This window comes from Sturnira hondurensis, unplaced genomic scaffold (genome assembly GCF_014824575.4).
Source record: "Sturnira hondurensis isolate 20B ecotype Veracruz unplaced genomic scaffold, ASM1482457v3 Scaffold0000648, whole genome shotgun sequence".
Taxonomy (NCBI): domain Eukaryota; kingdom Metazoa; phylum Chordata; class Mammalia; order Chiroptera; family Phyllostomidae; genus Sturnira; species Sturnira hondurensis.
The window spans coordinates 8527925-8547011 of NW_028073279.1; the positions used below are offsets into that span (position 1 = coordinate 8527925).

The following is a 19087-nucleotide window of genomic DNA, read 5'->3' on the forward strand; positions in this document are numbered from 1 at the left end:
TGCTTAACACAGAGTGCTCAAGGCCAATTTGTTAAGCTGAAAAATCTTTAAATGACAAAGTCTAGTAGCACAAAATACAAATACACCACATACTTTAGAAAAGCACAGTGATGCCTCCTAAGGGAGTGTGTGTGCGTGAGCATGCAGGCACGCTCGTAAATTAGTGTGAAACAAAGAAGTAACAGTTACGTCTCACAAGTGTTAGTCCAAAGTCTCCTCACAGATGTAGGTGTAGTTCAGATCTTTCTACTCAGGTCTAATATTAGCAAAAGATATTTGCTGGGCTTATTTTTAGCTACAGACAAGCCATTGGAGACCTTTCCACTGTAGCTTGTTAAAAGAACCAATAGAAAAGTCAGTCTCCATTGCTAGGCTCATGCAAGTTTCCCACGGTTTTTGTCTATATATGACTGAGTGGGGACAAACAGGTATCATTCATCTTGGAAGGATCACTTTCAAATTTGACTGACAATTTTTTTCTTTCCCCTATCCACAACTCTAGTGGAACATATAACACTTTATATATGTATGATTCATTGTGACATAATCTGAGATGTTTCTTGATTGAAATTAAACAGTTAGGTCACACATCTTGTTTTCCATTATTTTCTGAGTGTGAGCAGAACAAGTCTGAAATTGAGGCATGTAAGATACAAAAGTCTTCTGACCAGAAGTTCCTAAGTTGAAATTATTTTCTACAAGGTGTGAGCAACTGTCCTGGAGGATTCTGATGTCAGTGAATAAACAGTGGGCTGGGAACGGACACAACACCCTTGACTCATCAGTCAAAAACGCAGTACTCTCTTTTTTAATTGAGGTGACCCCTAAATAATAGACAGATTGTTCATCATTATTTTCTTCAGAGAAATTTTCCTCAGGGTTCAAAAGTTTATCCAATCCTTCTGAGAACGTGAGGTGCGGTGAAATTATATTGGGATGCTCATCTGATAACATTAAAAATGCCTGTGTTTCTATATCCCATGAGAAAGAATCCTTTGCTAGAGAATTATCGCTAGAGAAACATTTGCTGCCTGAGCTATTTTTAAGCCCTTGCTCGTCATCAGTTGCACTTGACTTAGAGTTGCTGAGCAGGGTGGCATATTTAACGGAGGGTGGTCTCCCGCTTTCATCCTCACAGCTTATCCTGGTGCCCTCAGCCTCAGACAAGCCAGCACTGGTGCACTGGCCATTCACACAGACAGAACCCTTTCCAAGATCCGGAGTTGTTGGTGCCTTCTCATCTTTATTTTTCCATGATGTATCAACACTGATATCTTCTGAAATGGTTTCGGGCTCCAAAAGAAGAGGACCAAATGTCACTGATTCTGTATGCTTGATAAAAAGATGCTCAAATGTTTCTGGCTAAAAGAAAAGACATATTTTAATGTTCAATTGTATTACTTTTTTTTTTTTTGCTTTTTCCTCACTGACATGCTTGCAGAAATGGAAGTGTGAAAAGTTAATGCTAAAGGACATAAGTCAACCCCAAATTAACTAGTTTGGGACTGACACAGATATATCAAAAATCATAAAGGAAAAGCAGTAGATAATGCTTAAAAGTAGAATGAGACAGATTTAGGTCTGAGTCCTATTTCTGTGGCCATGGACGAGGACATTAATCTCTCTGCCTTTCATTTCAGTTTCCTCATCTGTACAAACGTGTTCAATGCTTATTTCATGATACTGTGGAGAGGACTAAGATAAATAGTGTCCAAAAGTGCTTAGCTTTCAATAAACACTGATTTTTGTAATTAGAAGGTGCTGTGTTCTGAAGAATTCCTAATATTCAATAGCAAATTTGATCTCCACAAACTAAAAATTTAAACCTCAACTAAAAGTAAATTGAAATAAAATCAAATGAGCAAAAAACTTATCTGGCATGACATAAGATATGATATGAAGGTAAAATATTTGTGACTACTAAGAACTTATCTGCCTGACGTCATAGTGAGAATTTTTTGAAGACTATCAGAAAATAAGAACTAAGAATACCTATATGTTGAAAACAAAGAAGGTGAAAAAGATGATCACAGACTTTTAAATTACTATTCCTTAAAATAACTTCATATAAAAATACATACTATGGGACATGTGAAATGAAGACAAAGACACAAAAGCAAATGCATATCAGTTTTTATCAGAATGGTGGTTATAGCACAAGAAAAAAATACTCCCAAGCATCTACATATCAAGAATATGTGTGCAAAAGCGCAACTCATACACTGTGAGCACACTGAAAAACATAAATGCAAAGTAAAGAATACTGTACACACATCACATTGAAAAATTAACACAACTAAATGAGTCCTACAGAAAATGTGTTCAATTTATATATCATACACATAATTGGAGGTTTAAATAGTACAATTTTGAAACTAATAAAGTGAATTCAGATTTATTGCCTGAATTCAAAATGGCAAATCTATGCTGTATAAATATGTAACTGATTTAGTATAGTTTTGAACTCCTAAATGGATTGGTGATTATAACCATAAAAGAATAAATATACCAAACACTAAATATAATAATAATGGAATAGATTTCTACAGACATTAAAACACTGCAGGACAAATACCATGTTAGCATAACCTTTTCTGTTATACAAACATAACGTATGAAGAGAAACTGTTTCTGATCCTATTTTCTGACAGAAATTTATAATTAGATTCATGGTTTCCTTCAAATATTTGCTTGCTTGTTTTGTTTTTTCTTACGGTTACTGCTATATATGTAGTGAATTTCTTAAAGTTTAAATTAACTTAGAAATTAAGATCATCAAATAAGAGAATTATTGTCAGTGTGTAAACAAGATATAGAGGCAGCCCACAGCATGCAGTCAAACTCAGATGACATGTTTGGCATATTTCACGCTCTCTAAAACTTCACAACTGGTAACTAATTATTGACACCAAATATTTTACATGGTATCAAATACATTCATTTCAGATGATAGATTCCACTAATAATTAATTAGAAATCACATACCCATGTATTATTGAGCAATATTTTATGAGTGGGTCATAAGCCTTTATTAAAAGTATCATCAATAAAAATAACTTAAATTACTATATTTATCTAGTTTTTTGAGTTTAGAACAGTCTGGGAACATACTAAATATGTGTACAGGTATAGGAAATAAATCTATTTAATGTCAATGAAGGGGAAAAAGAACACAGTTCTCCTGATATTTTGTTATTTTTTTACATTCAAATAAAATTATGAATAAAATCTAAGTGCAAGTGATCCATGTGTCATCTAAATTTGAATTATTTTTTTGGTTCATCAAACAAAAACCTTGGTTTATTCTGAATGTGAGCAAAATAGCAGTTAGTATGCTAAGTTCATAAAAATAGCAGGTGGTCTTTTTCAAGGAGAAAAGTCCTGTTCTCACCATGAAATATTTGTAAAAGCTCCAAAAAGTCTCCTTTTCTGCATCACTACACTGCCTGCCAGAAGCCTTGAGAGGTTCGGTATAAACAAGTTAAAGTCAGGCAAAAATTTCACAAGGAGGCTGAAGTGGGAGCTCCTGTGTTTTCTGGCCAATCTGACCTAGATACGTCGGGTCATCTTGATATGAACTGTAACTTCCATTGGCCTGTGACCAGCACCAACGGTAACTTCTGGCTTTCTTTGAAATGAGATGGAAATTAGCACTTGAACTATTTTCGAGACTATAGAAAATGGAAGTTCCCAGACTGACCACACTGAAGTGTCTAGAAAAGAATATAAATGAAAAATTGGGGCCATAAAAGTATAAACTAAACACTTTTACTGCATTCTGTAATTAGAGTCAGTGTATTTGCAAAGCTCTGTGTCAGAAGCTGCTGTTTTCCCCTACGTACAGCATTGTTTACCCCATACGCAATGATATCTAATGGATATATAGTCACAGCAACACTTAAAATTTTTCAATGTTTTATGACTAAATGATAAATCCAAAGCCATATATCATGAATACTGGTTTTTAAACTTTAGATGACCTAAAAAGTAATTATACATCCAAAGTGAATTGGACTCAGACCTTTATCTTGGCCCCAAATTTACCCAACTCTTTTTAGTTTTAAATAACATAATCCATCATATTTTAATTCTAAATCAACATAATCCATCATATTTTAGTTCTCCCCTTCTTCAAAGCGTAAGAATCTTCTAATACTCTATAGAATGTTGGGAAGTTGGTGCATTTGGTTCATCTGTAGTGATCATGATTAGACTTCAAAGAATGTCCGTACTCTGTTTAGATAAAATAAAACAAAATAAGAAAAGAAAAATAAAAAATTACTCATAAAAGAAAAGATAAAAGATTTCAAAACATTTTTCTGTCAGGCATGGGTTCTGGACTGTAACTTCTTGTATTTTCTTACAGTACTACATCTTTTTAGAAAAGGGTAAAATTTTAAACTAAGGTAGCTTCTCCCACTTTCTTAATGTGTGCCTTAATATAACTCTCTGAAGACAGTTTCCCAGCAACTGTAGAGGAATAACATAATAAATAAGAGAGAGAAAAACAAAGAGCTGGAGAAATAAGAAGAGTGTGGGAAACAATAGCAATATCAGATAGTTTGGAACAAGAAAAGTAAAAGAATAAAGCAGTGAAAAGAAAAATGAAAAATTAAGAGAAAGAAGGGCTGAAATAGTGAAAAACAGAATCACAGAGTCATTACAATTATTTCTTTAAACTACAAAAAAGATCTAAGAAATCACCTGGTATAACTATTCAACTACATATATTGCTATATGCAACTTTTCAATTAAATACATAGGTATGTACAACTATTCAACTGTATATGCAGCTATGTACATCTATCCAACTATATGTAACTACTTCAAATATACAACAACATATATACCTCTACACAACTATTCAACCATATATACAGATATATACTACTATTCCACTGAATATATGGCAGCCTTCTACAACTATTTGATTCTATATATAGGTATTCAACTATATATATACAGCTATTCAACTTAATATACAGCAGCTATATACAACTATTCAACTGCACATAAAACTATACACAACTATTCTTGTCCCCCAATGAAAAAAAGAGAGAAAAATTATCTGGTCCATGTCTTCCCTTTCTTAGACAAAATAATTGAGTCTTAAAGTTACACAGCTAATTAGAGCAGAGTGAGGACCCTAAATTACTTTTCTTTGCAGTCCAACAATCTTTTTATAGAACAGTGGAAGATGAAAAGATATCCCAAACACAAATAGTCAGAAGGCCATATTTTTTGTTTTGCTTTTTCTATTTGCTGTGATAGATATGAGCTAATTAATTCATACTCTCTTCTGGTTCCTTATAACCTAAGGGCATATGCATAAACAGTAAGAAGAACATGAAAATAAACAAAACTGAAGTCATATTTTAGGGAACAGGAATATACACTTCTAAGTAATTTGCACTTCTCAACAGAACTTCTAAATTGCACCCGCTTTCCCACACTTCTGCAAAGCCACGCTAGCAGTGTCAGGATACTCTGCCTCAGAGTGTGAGGATGGCTCTTCCACAGGCTGATGAGTTTCTTCTTTGGAGGCCTAGAGCAGGCTGAGGAATCTAAAACAGTCTTCAAATCAAAAGGAAAAGCCCATTTTGTTTTAATCTAACACTCCGAAAGGTTGTTAAGTAGAGTATACTCTTACGAAAATTGACATAAATGTAGACAAAAAATGAGCAGGGTTAGATTTAAAAATACTGATGATTTGGAATTAGAGAAAGAAAATCATAGATTAGGCAAAAATGCTAAAGAAAAGGATAAAAATTGCTTAAAGTTTTGAAACACTGAAATTTGAATTAGAAGAAAAGCAAGGTTGAGTCACTACAATACGTTTTCCTACAATACAATTCAACCTTTGTCTAACATTCTTATTTTTACTTTATTTTAAAAATTTTATTGAATTTATTGAGGTGACATTTGTTAATAAAATTATATAGGTTTTGGCTGTGCAATTTTATAATACATCTGTATTGTATTTTGTGTTTTAAGATCCTGATTTCTAAAATAGTAAGAAAAATTATGTAGAGAAGTAATCTCATTCAAGAAGGAAGATTGGGCATATGTGTTTCTCTCTCATCTCTGTAAAGACTCTGTTAGAATAAAAAATACATGAACAAATTGAATAACCACAACAAAGTAGATAATATGAGAATGCTAAGAGGGAATGAGATTCTGAATTATTTTTTTAAATGGAAAACTTCTGAATGAGTGTAGACCAAAGATGATGAGCAAAGGAAGCCCCAGACCCAGATGTCTCCAGAGTAGGCTATAGCTGAAGAGAAAGCCAATTTGCCAGGTTGAATGCAGTGGAGATGATGGGTGAGGAACGGATAGGTGAAAACACAAGAAGAGGTAAGAGCTGAGGCAGAAAGTAAACTCTGCACATGGAATGGGGCTCTTCTTCTCCTCCTCTGCTGCACATGGACGAACCTTCATATTAGAATTACCCTCCACACTCAACTTGGAGATTTTCTTTTAAAAAGTAATTAAGGGAAACCTAACCCTGCATCTAAAAGAACTGGAGGAACAAAAACAAAGCTCAGAGCAAGTAGAAGGAAGGAAATAATCAAGATCAGAGCAGAATTAAATAACTTAAGACTAAATTCAAAAAAATCAATGAGTCCAAGGAGCTGATTCTTTGAAAAGATCATCAAAATTGACAAACCTCTAACCAGAATCATCAAAAAAAAAAGAGGAACCAAAAAAATAAAATCAGAAATGAAAGAGGAAAAGTAACATCTGATACCACAGAAATACAAAGGATTGTGAGAAATTACTATGAATAACAATATACCAAGAAATTGGACAACCTGGGCAAAATGGATACATTTTTGAAACATACAATCTTCCAAAACTGAATCAAAAAGAAGCAGAAAACCTGAGTAGACCTATAACAATCAGAGAACTTGGATCAGTAATCAAAAAACTCCCGACACATAAAAGCCCTAGACCAGATAGCTTCACAGACAAATTTTGCCAAACACTCAAAGAACTAACACCAATCCTTATCAAACTATCCCAGAAAAATTCTAGAAGAAGGAAGACTTCCAAATTGCTTTTAAGAGCCTGGTATTATCCTAATTCCAAAACCAGGTAAAGACACAACAAAGAAAGAAAGTTACAGATCAATATCTCTGATGGATGTAGATGCTAAAATACTCAACAAAATACTGGCAACAGCATCCAACAACACGTTAAAAAGATCATATACCATGATCAAGTGGGATCAATTTCAGAAATACAAGGATGGTACAATATCCACAAATCAATAAACATAATATATTAGATAAACAAAATGAGGGACGAAAATCACATGATCATATCAATAGATGCTGAAAAGCATTTGCTAAAACCCAGCACACATTTATGATAAAAACACTCAGCAAAATGGAAATAGAGGGAGCATTCTTCAACATAATAAAGGCCATATGTGACAGAACTATAGCCCACGTCGTACTCAATGTGCAAAAATTTAAAGTGTTTCCCTTAAGATCAGGAATAAGACAAGGGTGATCTCTTCCACCTCTCTTATTCAACATAGTATTGGAAGTCCTAGCCATAGCAATTAGACAAGAAGAATAAATAAAAGCATCCACATTGGAAAGGAGGAAGTAAACTGCCATTGTTTGCAAAAAACATGATAGTAGTGTACACAGAAAATTTTATAGACTCCAGCAAAAAACTACTATATTTTAGCTTGGGCACCTAGTGGACAGCTACAGACCATGTTCGAGCACTATCTCCCTGGCCCTGCCCAGCTGATCCTTCATGGAGGGTAGAGGTTGGTGGTTAGTGATCACAGCCAATCCTTTCAGCTGACAGGCCTGGGTAAATCCCTCCCAGTGACCTGCCAATGGCAATTAAGGCTCAGCTACAAGAGGAGGGTATACTCAGCCCACACAAAGGGTGCACCTTGAGTACCCAGCTCAAATGATAGGGGAGGCTGTGCCAATGGACCCTACAGGACACCTACTATATTAGGCCACACTACCAAGATAGGAAGTCATAGCAGCTCTACCTAATACACAGAAAAAAAACACAGGGAAGATGCCAAAATGAGGAGACAAAGAAACATGGCCCAAATTAAAGAACAGATCACAACTCCAGAAAAAGAGCTAAACGAAATGGAGATAAGCAATCTATCAGACGCACAGTTCAAAACACTGGTTATAAGGATGCTCAAGGAACTCAGTGAAAATTTCAACAGCATAAAAAAGATCCAGTCAGAAATGAAGGATAGACTAACTGAAATGAATAACTTACAGGGAAACAACAGTAGAGTGGAGGAAGCCGAGAATCAAATCAATAATGCGAAATAAAAATAAGCAAAAATCAACCAAAAAAAAGAAAAGGAATCCAAAAAAACTGAGGATAGTATAAGCAGCCTCTGTGACTACTTCAAGAGCTCCAATACTCACATCATAGGAGTACAATAAATTTTTTTAAATACCATATATTTGAATCATAAGATGTACCTAGATTTTAGAGAAGGAAAATAAAAAAAATTTTGAAGCAAAAAATGTGGTAAAATATTTATAACATAAATAACATAATATTTCACCAATGTAAATGTAAAGCTACATTCATACTATAAGACACACCCCCACTTTCCTCCCAAATTTGGGGGAATGTGCATCTCATAGTCCAAAAAAATATGGTTCTCAACCTAATTATTGAATTTGTAAAGTAGCAGGATACAAAGACAATATTCAGAAATCAATAACACTTTTGTATATCAACAATGAACTATCAGCAAGATAAAAAATTTAAAAATCCCATTTACCATAGCAACAGCAAAAAAATTAACTACCTAGGAATAAATCTAACCAAGGAGGTAAAAGACCTATACTCAGGAAACTATAGAACTGAAGAAACTATATAGTTTCCTGAAGAACAGAAAACTATAGACACTGAAGAAAGAAATGGAGGAAGATACAAATAAATGGAAGCGCATGATGTGTTCCTGGATTGGAAGAATTAACATCATTAAAATGTCCATACTACACAAAGCAATCTACAGATTCAACAAAATTCCTATCAAGATTTCAATGACATTTCACAGAATTAGAACAAATGTTTCAAAAATTTATATGGAACCACGAAAGGCCCCGCATAGCAACAGTGATCCCAACACAGAAGAACAAAGCTGGAGGAATCATGCTGCCTAATAGCAAACTATACTATAAGACCATAGTAGCCAAATCAGTATAACAGTGGCATAAAAATAGACACATAAATAATGGAACAGAATAGAGCGCTCAGAAATAAACCCACAACTCCACAGTCAATCACTATACAACAGAGGAAGTGAGCACATACGATGGGCTAAAGAGGGTTTATTCAATAGACGGTGTTGGGAAAAATAAAAACTAGTGTAGAAAAATAAAACTAGACCACCTTCTTACACCATACACAAGAATAGATTCAAAATGTACTAAACACTAAATATTAGACCTGAAACCATAAAAACCCTCAAAGAAAACACAGGCAGTAAAATCTCAGACATTGCTTGCAGCAATATTTTTTCCTGATGTAGCTCCTAAGGCAAGGGAAACAAAAGAAAGCATAAACACATGGGACTACATCGGATTTGAAAGATTCTTCACAGCAAAGGAAATCATCAACAAAATAAAAAGACAAGGCACAGAATAGGAGAACATATTTGCCAGTAAATTTGATAAGGGGCTAATATCCAAAATTTATAAAGAACTTACAAAACTCAACACCAGAAAAACAAACAAAAAGAAAACAACACAAAACAAAACAATTTAAAAAATGGGCAAAGGACCTGAATAGACACTTCTCCAAAAAGAACATACAAATGGCTAATAGACATATGAAAAGATGCTCAGCGTCACTAATCATCAAAGAAATGCAAATTAAAACCATAATGAAATAATCATTTTCCTTGAGGAAATCACCTCACAGCTGTCAGAATGGCTACTATCAATAAAGCAACAAACACACAGGCTGGGAAGGATGTAGAGAAAAGGGAACCTTTTTGCACCGTTGGGAGTGCAGACTGGTGCAACCACTGTGGAAAGCAGTTGAGGAGACCTCAAAAAATTAAAAATGGATCTTCCTTATGACCTAGCTACCCCACTTCTGGGAATATATTTGAAGAAACCCAAAACACTAATCAAAAGAACAAAAGCACTCCTATGTGTATGGTAGCATTATATACAATCACCAAGATGTGGAAGCAGCCCAAGTGTCCATCAGTAGATGAATGAATAAAACTATGACACATTTACACAATGGAACACTGTCATGTGTAAAAATGAAAATTTTACCCTTTGAAACAGCATGGATAGACCTGGAGAACATTATGCTAAGTGAAATATGCCAGTCAGAGAAAGATAAATACCGTATGATTTCACTCGTGTGTGGAATCTAATGAACAAACTGAACTAACAAGCAAAATAGAGACAGACTCACAGATAGAGATCAGCCTGACAGCTATGGGGTTGGGGGAGGTTAGGAGGTGGAGAAATTGAGCAAAAAGGAAAAAGGACTCAGGGGCACAGACAACAGTGTGGTGATTGTGGTAGGAAGGGGGCATAAGGCAGATAAATGGCAGTGGAAAAAATACAATAAAAAATTTTAAATATATAAAGTGAATAAAATAAGAACTTTTAAACCCTAAAAATGTTTAAAACTCTAGAAAGCATATGACATCTAAAATGCAATCTTGTATATTTTGGGGTTAAGAAAATAGAAAAAGGAACCTTTTGAAAATTAAGTCCTTGTGCCCAGGAACAATTCTTGGGGTTTGGAACATCTGCCCAAAACAGTTTTTTCATTCTACAAAGGATAAAGAAAGCAGTAGAATTTTTAAAAAGACATTCATATTGAAAATGTTAACAGTTAATGAATGCATAAACTAGAAACTAATCCCCCAGAGCTATGCCTCAATAGAGTTAGATTCATTTTCACATGCTATCACATGAAGATTCCCACCAATGACCTGTCTAGACCAAAGTTAATATTCAGTATATTAATAAAAACAGCCAACACATATTAGAAATCGTGTACCATGCAATTTACATAGGTTTTTCTCAGAGAAAATAAAATATTAAAAATGGTCATCAAGTGAGTTTCAGAAACAATTCTACTTGATATGGTCCCATTAGCTCAGTTAACTGAAAGATAAATTCTGAGTTTAAAATTTACTCTCTCTCATTTTTGTTTTTGTTTTTTTCCCAGAAGACAAAGGTTTCTGTAGAGATGCCTTCTGTGAAATAAACTCATTGGCCTAGACCTCTCAGCACAGAGTAATGCAGTGCCCAGAGCCACAAGAAATTCAAGGCCATTTGCCAAACCAGACTGACTAGATCCATCAGTGCTGACTTTTAAAAAGCAGAATGTTTACTGATTATTTGAGAACTGACTGCTCCAGGTACATTTTCGCCACTAAAAGCCCTCAACCCACATTCACAACCCAGAAGCCACTTTTGCCATCTCCAAAAACATACAACCCAGGATTTCCTATTACAGGCTTATTTCCTGAGTGTATTTACACAGAAAATTAATTTCTTCCATGAGGTTTATGTTGTGCTGGCAAAACAGAATTTAGCTACTGAAAACAGGCTTTTTCTTTTTATGCCATCTTAATTGTACAAAAAGGGTATTTAGAATGTAATACTTCTGATTTGTATTTTAAATCAAGGTTTAAATATGCTGAAGATTCTTAACACCAACTACAGTACCTCTGATGTAATATTAGCAATGTTCCAAGCAACAAGGTTAAAGATGAAATAATTATTGGCACAATTACATATACACCTGTATAATTTCGGAGTTTTTCAATATCACCTGAAAGAGAAATGCAATTCACATAATTCAGAAGCTTGAGGAAAAAATATCTTCCTGTATCAAAAATTATAATATGTTCCCCGATTTCATCATAAATCTATATTACCTCTAAAATATAAAAATAAAAAGGAAGATAAAAATATAGTTATGATCATATCAATAATTATTACTGTATCCAGAATTATAATAATTTAGGAAAATACTTTTTTCAAAATGATTTGTCAATTCTCTCCATCTGACTGATCCCTTTCAGCTAATATGAGTCCGCGTGCCATTTAGTTGTTACAATTACTAGGCATCTGCTTCTAAAGAGGCCAGCCTACAATACCTGCCAATCTCTAGCTTGTTCACTCCAGACACATTGACCCCCTTGCTGTTTCTTGAATTACCAAGCATGCTCATTCATCTGTACGAAGCACTCCTTTGTACTCGCTATCCCTTTGCTGAAATGCTCTTCCCCTTTGTATCTGCAGGACTTTACTCAAATATGATTTGCACGAAGAAAAGACCCATTTGGGCCATTCTAACTACAACGCCACATTTTAAGACTACCCCTTCATGGCACATACTTCATACTTCTATCTGACCTTATACCCCACATGATTTGTTTATTGCCTGTCACTCCCATTAAACTACTGGAGGGGAGGCTCCATGGGGCAGAGAATGATGCTCACTGTTCAACCCCAGTACTTAGAAGAGTGCTCTATCTATATTTGTTAAATAATACATAAACGAATCTTCACAATTATTTGAATCCTAAAACCAGGTAAACTGTTTCTCCCTTGAAACTTCATTATTGGTGTGCTTGCATTTGAGGACAATTTGAAATACTGTGGATATGCCAAATATGGTAAGATGAACCAGAAAATATGAAAGGCCCAGTCTATGATAATCTCTCCAAAGGAAAAATATTTTCTTTAGAAGAGGAAAAATATTTTCTTTATAAGACTGATTAAAATGTAGGGACTCACAAATATAGGGTCTGGCACAAATAATTCCCCTTTTTATTACAAAATCTTGTGTTACAAAATCATAAGCATGTAATTCTGTAATATAACAACATCACCCACAAGCACACCATATGACATTTTAGGTGAAATGTTCAAATTAAAACTATAAATCATTACACCCATAATATTACCCTACCAACCATACTCGAGCAGGCGTTACTTCTGCCACACTCTGTCTATGTCCCCAAATGTATTTGGAGGGAAAGGTGCATTTATACACATTATATAAATATGCACATAAAATTAATATACTTCTAATCAGTCTTTATGAAGATATACTTTATTGTATAGCTGTGTATTCCCTTCATTTTGTTTATGTCAACTTTTTACCCTATTTGAGACTGAAAATTTTATTTACCAATGCAAGAATTCAAAGCTATGCCCGGCTACCCCCTTTCTTACTACCACACGGAGCCACATGCCCTGACCACACACACCCGTGACACATGAGACTCTGGCTCTTCCACTGTTCCACCAGAAAGGGAATAACCGGATGGCAACGTTACTGCTAAGCAGGAAACCACCCATTTGTTACAAAGAAACTAAAAGTCAAAGTTTTACCTTGGGTAAAACTATTAATTATCTTCGGTTTCCCCACTCCTTCCATAAATACTGGGTAAAGACTGAATTGATACTTCTCAATGGGGATGAAATGATCTGAGGAGAAAAGAAATTAAAGGGTCATTCTGACTGAATTCATGTAAATGAGTGAAATCTATGTAAAACAATTTTAAGTGATCCTCCTGTATGTCCAGACACAGAAATTAGCTGTTATTTATGGATTTTAGGTGGTAATTAAGGGAGTTTCAAAAACAAACTAAGCATTCCAAATTCTCCTAGTAATGGCAATAATTTTACAAATAATACTTTAAAAATGTTACGTAGAGATAGGAGACAGCGACTTTTCAAAGGCACGTTCCAGTGACAGCTCCTCTGTTCAAGTTCGGAGCATGAGTTTTTTGTTTCCCTGTCCAGGGCAGTTCGCTCTTCCTCCTCTCCTGTATCTCCAAAGTAAGCACCATTCCCTTTACATAGGAATTTCCCTTACTTAGTTTCCCCATCCAGGGCAGCTGCAAGACTAAAGTCTTATGAAATCCTAAACAGGAAAGATGGGGGTGGGAACGAGGAATCCCCTTGTAATGTCCAGGATTCTAGCATCATGGAGGGTGACCATCTATCTCCGCAGGAAAGCTCAAAAATGAATCTATCAAGTGTTACTAATATGCAAGAACATTGCTTTATAAGAGATAAATCTCTTTGAAGCCTAAATTCCCCACAGTTTATAGAAAAGCACAGAGAGTAACCACCTGGACAACAGTGCTAATTAAATAAACTTAGTTCTCTGTCAACAATCTGTCTCTTTTTACCCTAGTGCTAATTCTAGGCCTTGGAAATAAAATAAAAGTAGGAGTCTTCGGGATGATATTACATAATAAGGTCATGGCAATCCCTAGTTTCCCTTTACTGAAACCTAACTCAGAGTTAGAGATGCTGTGTTGTGCATCACCCCCTGAGGCAAGAGGTCTACTTTCGGGGGTTTGTGCTGGTCTGTGTCACCGGGGCCTAGGTTCTCAGACCTTCGGCACAGCACCCCCCTCACTGACAGTGAAATGATAAGCTGGTGCGTGATCCATGATCTGGTAGGACAGGTGAGCCGCAGGTACCAAAATCCATTACAAACTGGTTTAGAGAAAAAGGTAAAGCTGAAAGCAACAAAAATAGTTCTCAAATAAATAAACTGTTTAAGTAGATTTTGGAATAAAATGTAAGACAGTCACTGAAAATAATGGTTAAAGGCAAAACACGTTTCTGATATATCAAAGGGACGAATCAGAAGAAAGTGGTAGATGACAGGGTATTATGACAACTGTGTAAAATACACGACAAAGGATCAAATGAGATAGAATTAAATGTTTATGGTAAGGTGGCACATTACACGCATATTTTTAAAGTTTCATTTAATTAACTGGCTCTGTTAAATGAATTAGTAATGTATAGTATCATACTAATCTGTTAAGAGAAACTTATTAAAGCACAGTAAACTTACCATGGATATAATACCTCTTAACAGATGAAGGGATCCTATGCCATTTAATTTCACCATCTTCATTAAGAATCTTCCACTCAAGAATAAAATACATCAGATTGTAATCACTAACTGATAGCATCCAGGAAATAATCACACAACTGCTGTTTAAAGGATAAGCATTGAGTGACTGCACGATATTTACTGAGGGAAAAAGAAAGAAATTTATTTTTTAAATAAAAATTAATGAAAATCTCCTAATACCTTTGAAGAATATATAACCTACTAGAAAAGGGGAGGAAGTAGAGATGGCAGACATTTATACAAGTAAATATAATACATGGCAATTGTTTTCGTGTTACAAGGGTCACAGAAGCAGAGAGACGTGGGGGTCTACGCTATGCGGGAGAAACAAGATGCTACCTAAAGCCTAAAAAAGGGCTCCTTGGAGACAGTCAAAGTTGTTCTCCACTGGAATGCTGCACAGGCCTAGTAGTTATCCTTACATACTCCCTCTGAACTCTTCTCTCCCTCTGACGTAGCATGCTTTCAGAGCACACACCTGATCGTTTTAACACCCTCTCTGTGCACAGAGTCCAGTGGATTTCCACATATGAGGATAAAATTCCTGCCAGGTCTACAAGGCCCCAGGCCCCACGCCTCAGCCTGCCTCTTGCCCTTTGAGGATGTTCTGCCATGGGGCACCCTGGTCCTATCTTCAAGTCCCCTCCTCTGCCCTGAGGACTTTTGTTCAGGCTGCTCCTGTCCCAGGAGCCAATGCTCTTCCCCCTTCTCTGGGGAAGTTCAATTCCTGTGACAATACTTCCTCAAGAAAGCTCTCACCCTCCACACCAGATCAGGTTCCGTTTTCTTTCCTTTTATACAATTACATGGCTTTCCTGGGAACGCCTTCTCCGTCTGTAAATAAGCAGTCATGTGCATGATTCTTTGATTAATGTCCATTTCACCTACTGGACTCTACAAATGCTCTGAGACCATTATACTCTTTCTCACATTGGAATTCCCACCACCTAGCACAGTACAGGATTCAATAAATGTTTCTAGAACATAGTGATTGAAAATACCTTTAGTAGAATCATGTGCAAATGCAACAGAGCTTAAAAGAAGTTTATACTATATGTACAAAGGTAACCATAATATAAAGCCTGATATAAAATACCTTCAGAAAGGCAGAATGCACTCTGAGAGTTAGAACAGGATAGGACATATGTGATTAAAGTAAAAAGCAAAGGTTTCATGGAGGAGATTGGCAAAGGTGCAGAAATTTGAGTTTTCTCTTAAAAGTGTATATTTTGAATATATAATACAGATTAGAAACTCTTATTGAAAGTGGTTCTCAATTCTCTTATTAGTCAAATACATCAAAATTAACTAGAGAGGGGTCATCACTCATATTAAATGAATTCAGGTTAATTTTCAAGTCTGAGCAATTGCTTGCATCTATATAATATGTCATACTAATACCTATATATGTAATCCATATAAACATGTACATATACTTATTTTTATATATTTATACATATGTATGCATATACATGTATGTGCATATATATACTTATATATATGGAGAGAGAAATTGAGATTGATTTACCTATGACCCCCATTGATCCAAAAGTATTAGATTTATTAGAATATTCTCACTATAATATTGCTTTAACCATGTGCTACCACATGAAAATCCCAGGACCATATTATGTAATGAGAGTACAACTCAGTTTGTTGTTTTTCAGACAAAGAAGAAATAAAGGTAAAAGAGAGACTTTCAGGTTCACAGAATCACAGGCTTTTTGGAAGACCATTTAGAATAGGAGGAGCCTGCAAAGATTAAATATATAAAAGGGCACAGGTTTACTACCTCATACTTTTTTCTTACCTTTGCTGATAGGCTGTGAGAATGTTAAATTAAAATTTGCAAAAGAGGCACCAATCGAATTTAAAGCCAGAACTGTAATGGTATGTGTTTGCTCTGTCCACTGGAAAGTGAATTTGGTATGATTTCCCACATCTTCTGACCATGTTCCATTGAGGGAAGTATTATGTTTTACCACATATCTCCTCACGCTGCACAATGAGTCGTGTTTCATCAGGGGCTAGAATAAACATAAAAATGGATTAGCTTAACGAGTACAGTGCTTTTTACACCAACTGAGCTCAGGGAGCTCTAATTCTAAGTTCCCATTGCGAGGCCGGGGTCTGATCAGAGGCAGCACTGCCTATTTCCAGGCTGAAGTTCGGGGAGGTAGGGTAGGGAAGGGTCTGCCTCTGACCACAGGCTCAGTGAGTGTCACGTGGGTATGGAGCAGAGGAAAGTTATTTTCCCCCTCCTGGGTTTTTTTCTTAACACACAGAGAACAAATCATTGGAAGATAATGAAGTATGGATACAAACAGGAAGCTTTCCTACCAAAAAGTTTCACTCTGATTCTAAAGAACAGTTGACCAAAAGTTGAGAATTTCCTCATCTAAAAAGGAAAAAAAAAATAACCCTTTGGTTCTATAAAAAAAGGAAAGTTGAAAAATGTTAATCATCACCTATAATAATCCCAGTAAAATGAGTAATTTGTCACTCATTTTCCCTTCCCCTGATTTGCTGCCACTTCAAGTAACAGAGGCTGTGCATGACACCCCAGAATTTCAGTCCTACGGTTTAAAAAAAAATCATACCAGGTCACTGACAATTCCAGTGTCAAATATATATTCAGCCCAATTCTATTCTTCCATTCTACAGAATACACCAGTTCACCCATCACCTTCACCTGTGTCAGGTAAGAGTAAGAGCTGCCAATCCTTTGGAAACCTATAGAAAGCTTGACTATACAACAGACTAGACTAGTGGTGCTCAATCCCTCTTTTTTCCTCTTGTTATTGACATTCCTGTAAGTCAGAAATAGCAGAAGGAAAAAAATACAGAAGCACATACACTTCTATCCCTGCAGGACTTGAGTAATCTGGGTAAACGGGGAAGGAGGTTTTTGCTACCACTGCAAGAATAAAATGTCTAAAAAGTCATGCAAACTTCTCACTTTGTTTTTAAAAATCTATGCCAGGCTGTCAAGGATGGGGAGAGGACTGGATTAAAGAAGGTGAAAGGATGAGCCAAAGAACAAATACATATCGAATATGTATAATCCATGGACACAGACAACAGTGTGGTGACAGCCAGAGGGAAGGGCGAGCGGGAGCTGGGAGGAGCGGGCAAAGGGGTGAAAAGGGGGATATCTGCAATAGTGTCAACAATAGAAATAAAGAAAAATTCTGTGTCAGTTTTCATATACACACATTCGCTTTTGTAACCATCGATTAAAAATGAGATACACGTCCTTACTTTGTGGTACAACAAAGGGCCTCACGGCTCATCTTGTGTATTTCCTACCCTAGTCCCAAATCAGACATTTTTCAAGGAACCTTAGTTCCTTTTATTGGAGAACAAATATGGGTTTGCTCCCTGCTACTGGAGTGCTGTTACTTCAAGGCCCTCGCAGCTTACAAATCAAGGAATACATGTGTATACACTAACTCCTGTATTCTGCACATCTACAAATATTTCTAAATGAATCCATCTGTAGCCATATTAAGCTAAACAGGAATTCACACTGATGTTTCCAACTCTAATCCCTTGCCACATTGGATCATTCTGGTTTTCTGCCCCTAGCTTCTCTATAACCAGTCCAACAGACACACCTGGGTCCCACCATCCACATCCATTTCCTTAACTGTTCAATTCCAGTCTGCATGTATAGTGAGTGGTACACGAATTGTTAACCCATTGGCCCATGATAATTAATTTTATCACCTAGAACTCAGTGCATAGTACCATTTCTTTTGGTTTTACTTTTAAGACTCTATTCATTTACATTGTTAATTAGGCCTGCACCTCTTTCTCCCACCTCTTTCAGTGAGGATTTTCATAGACTTGTCACAGAGTTAGATTTATTTGTCCCAGCCTGGACTCCATCCATCCGGGAATCCTCCAACCCCCTAAGTGATTTATGTTTAATTTGCCTATGTTAAGGTTTGCTCTTTGTGCTATAAAGTTCTATGGGTTTTGACAAATGCATATGTATTCACCATGTTAGGAACCCACCATGGCACGTACAGAATAGTTTCACCACCATAAAAAATCCCTTGTGCTTAACCTCTTCAAACTTTTCCTTATCAGCCAAACCCCTAGAAATCACTGATTTTTCTATCATCTCTACAGTGAAGCCTTT

At 35.8% G+C, this 19087-nt stretch overlaps 1 protein-coding gene across 4 annotated transcripts in view; it reads right to left on the reverse strand.

Annotated features, from left to right (window-relative positions):
• Positions 1-555: 555 nt before the first annotated feature.
• The window catches only part of LEPR (leptin receptor), a 90855-nt gene continuing 72323 nt past the window's right edge, over positions 556-19087 (reverse strand). For 3 of the 4 annotated variants that reach the window (XM_037043176.1, XM_037043183.1, XM_037043192.1), the window contains 6 exons: positions 16751-16967; positions 14878-15060; positions 13392-13487; positions 11715-11820; positions 10734-10809; positions 2118-4233 (listed from right to left, as the gene is read on the reverse strand). In XM_037043176.1, coding sequence (XP_036899071.1) covers positions 4216-4233; positions 10734-10809; positions 11715-11820; positions 13392-13487; positions 14878-15060; positions 16751-16967 — 696 coding nt within the window. In that variant the 3' untranslated portion in view covers positions 2118-4215. Of the gene's footprint in view, positions 1363-2117; positions 4234-10733; positions 10810-11714; positions 11821-13391; positions 13488-14877; positions 15061-16750; positions 16968-19087 lie in introns of those variants that run through there. The other variant, XM_037043202.1, reaches the window with a different exon arrangement.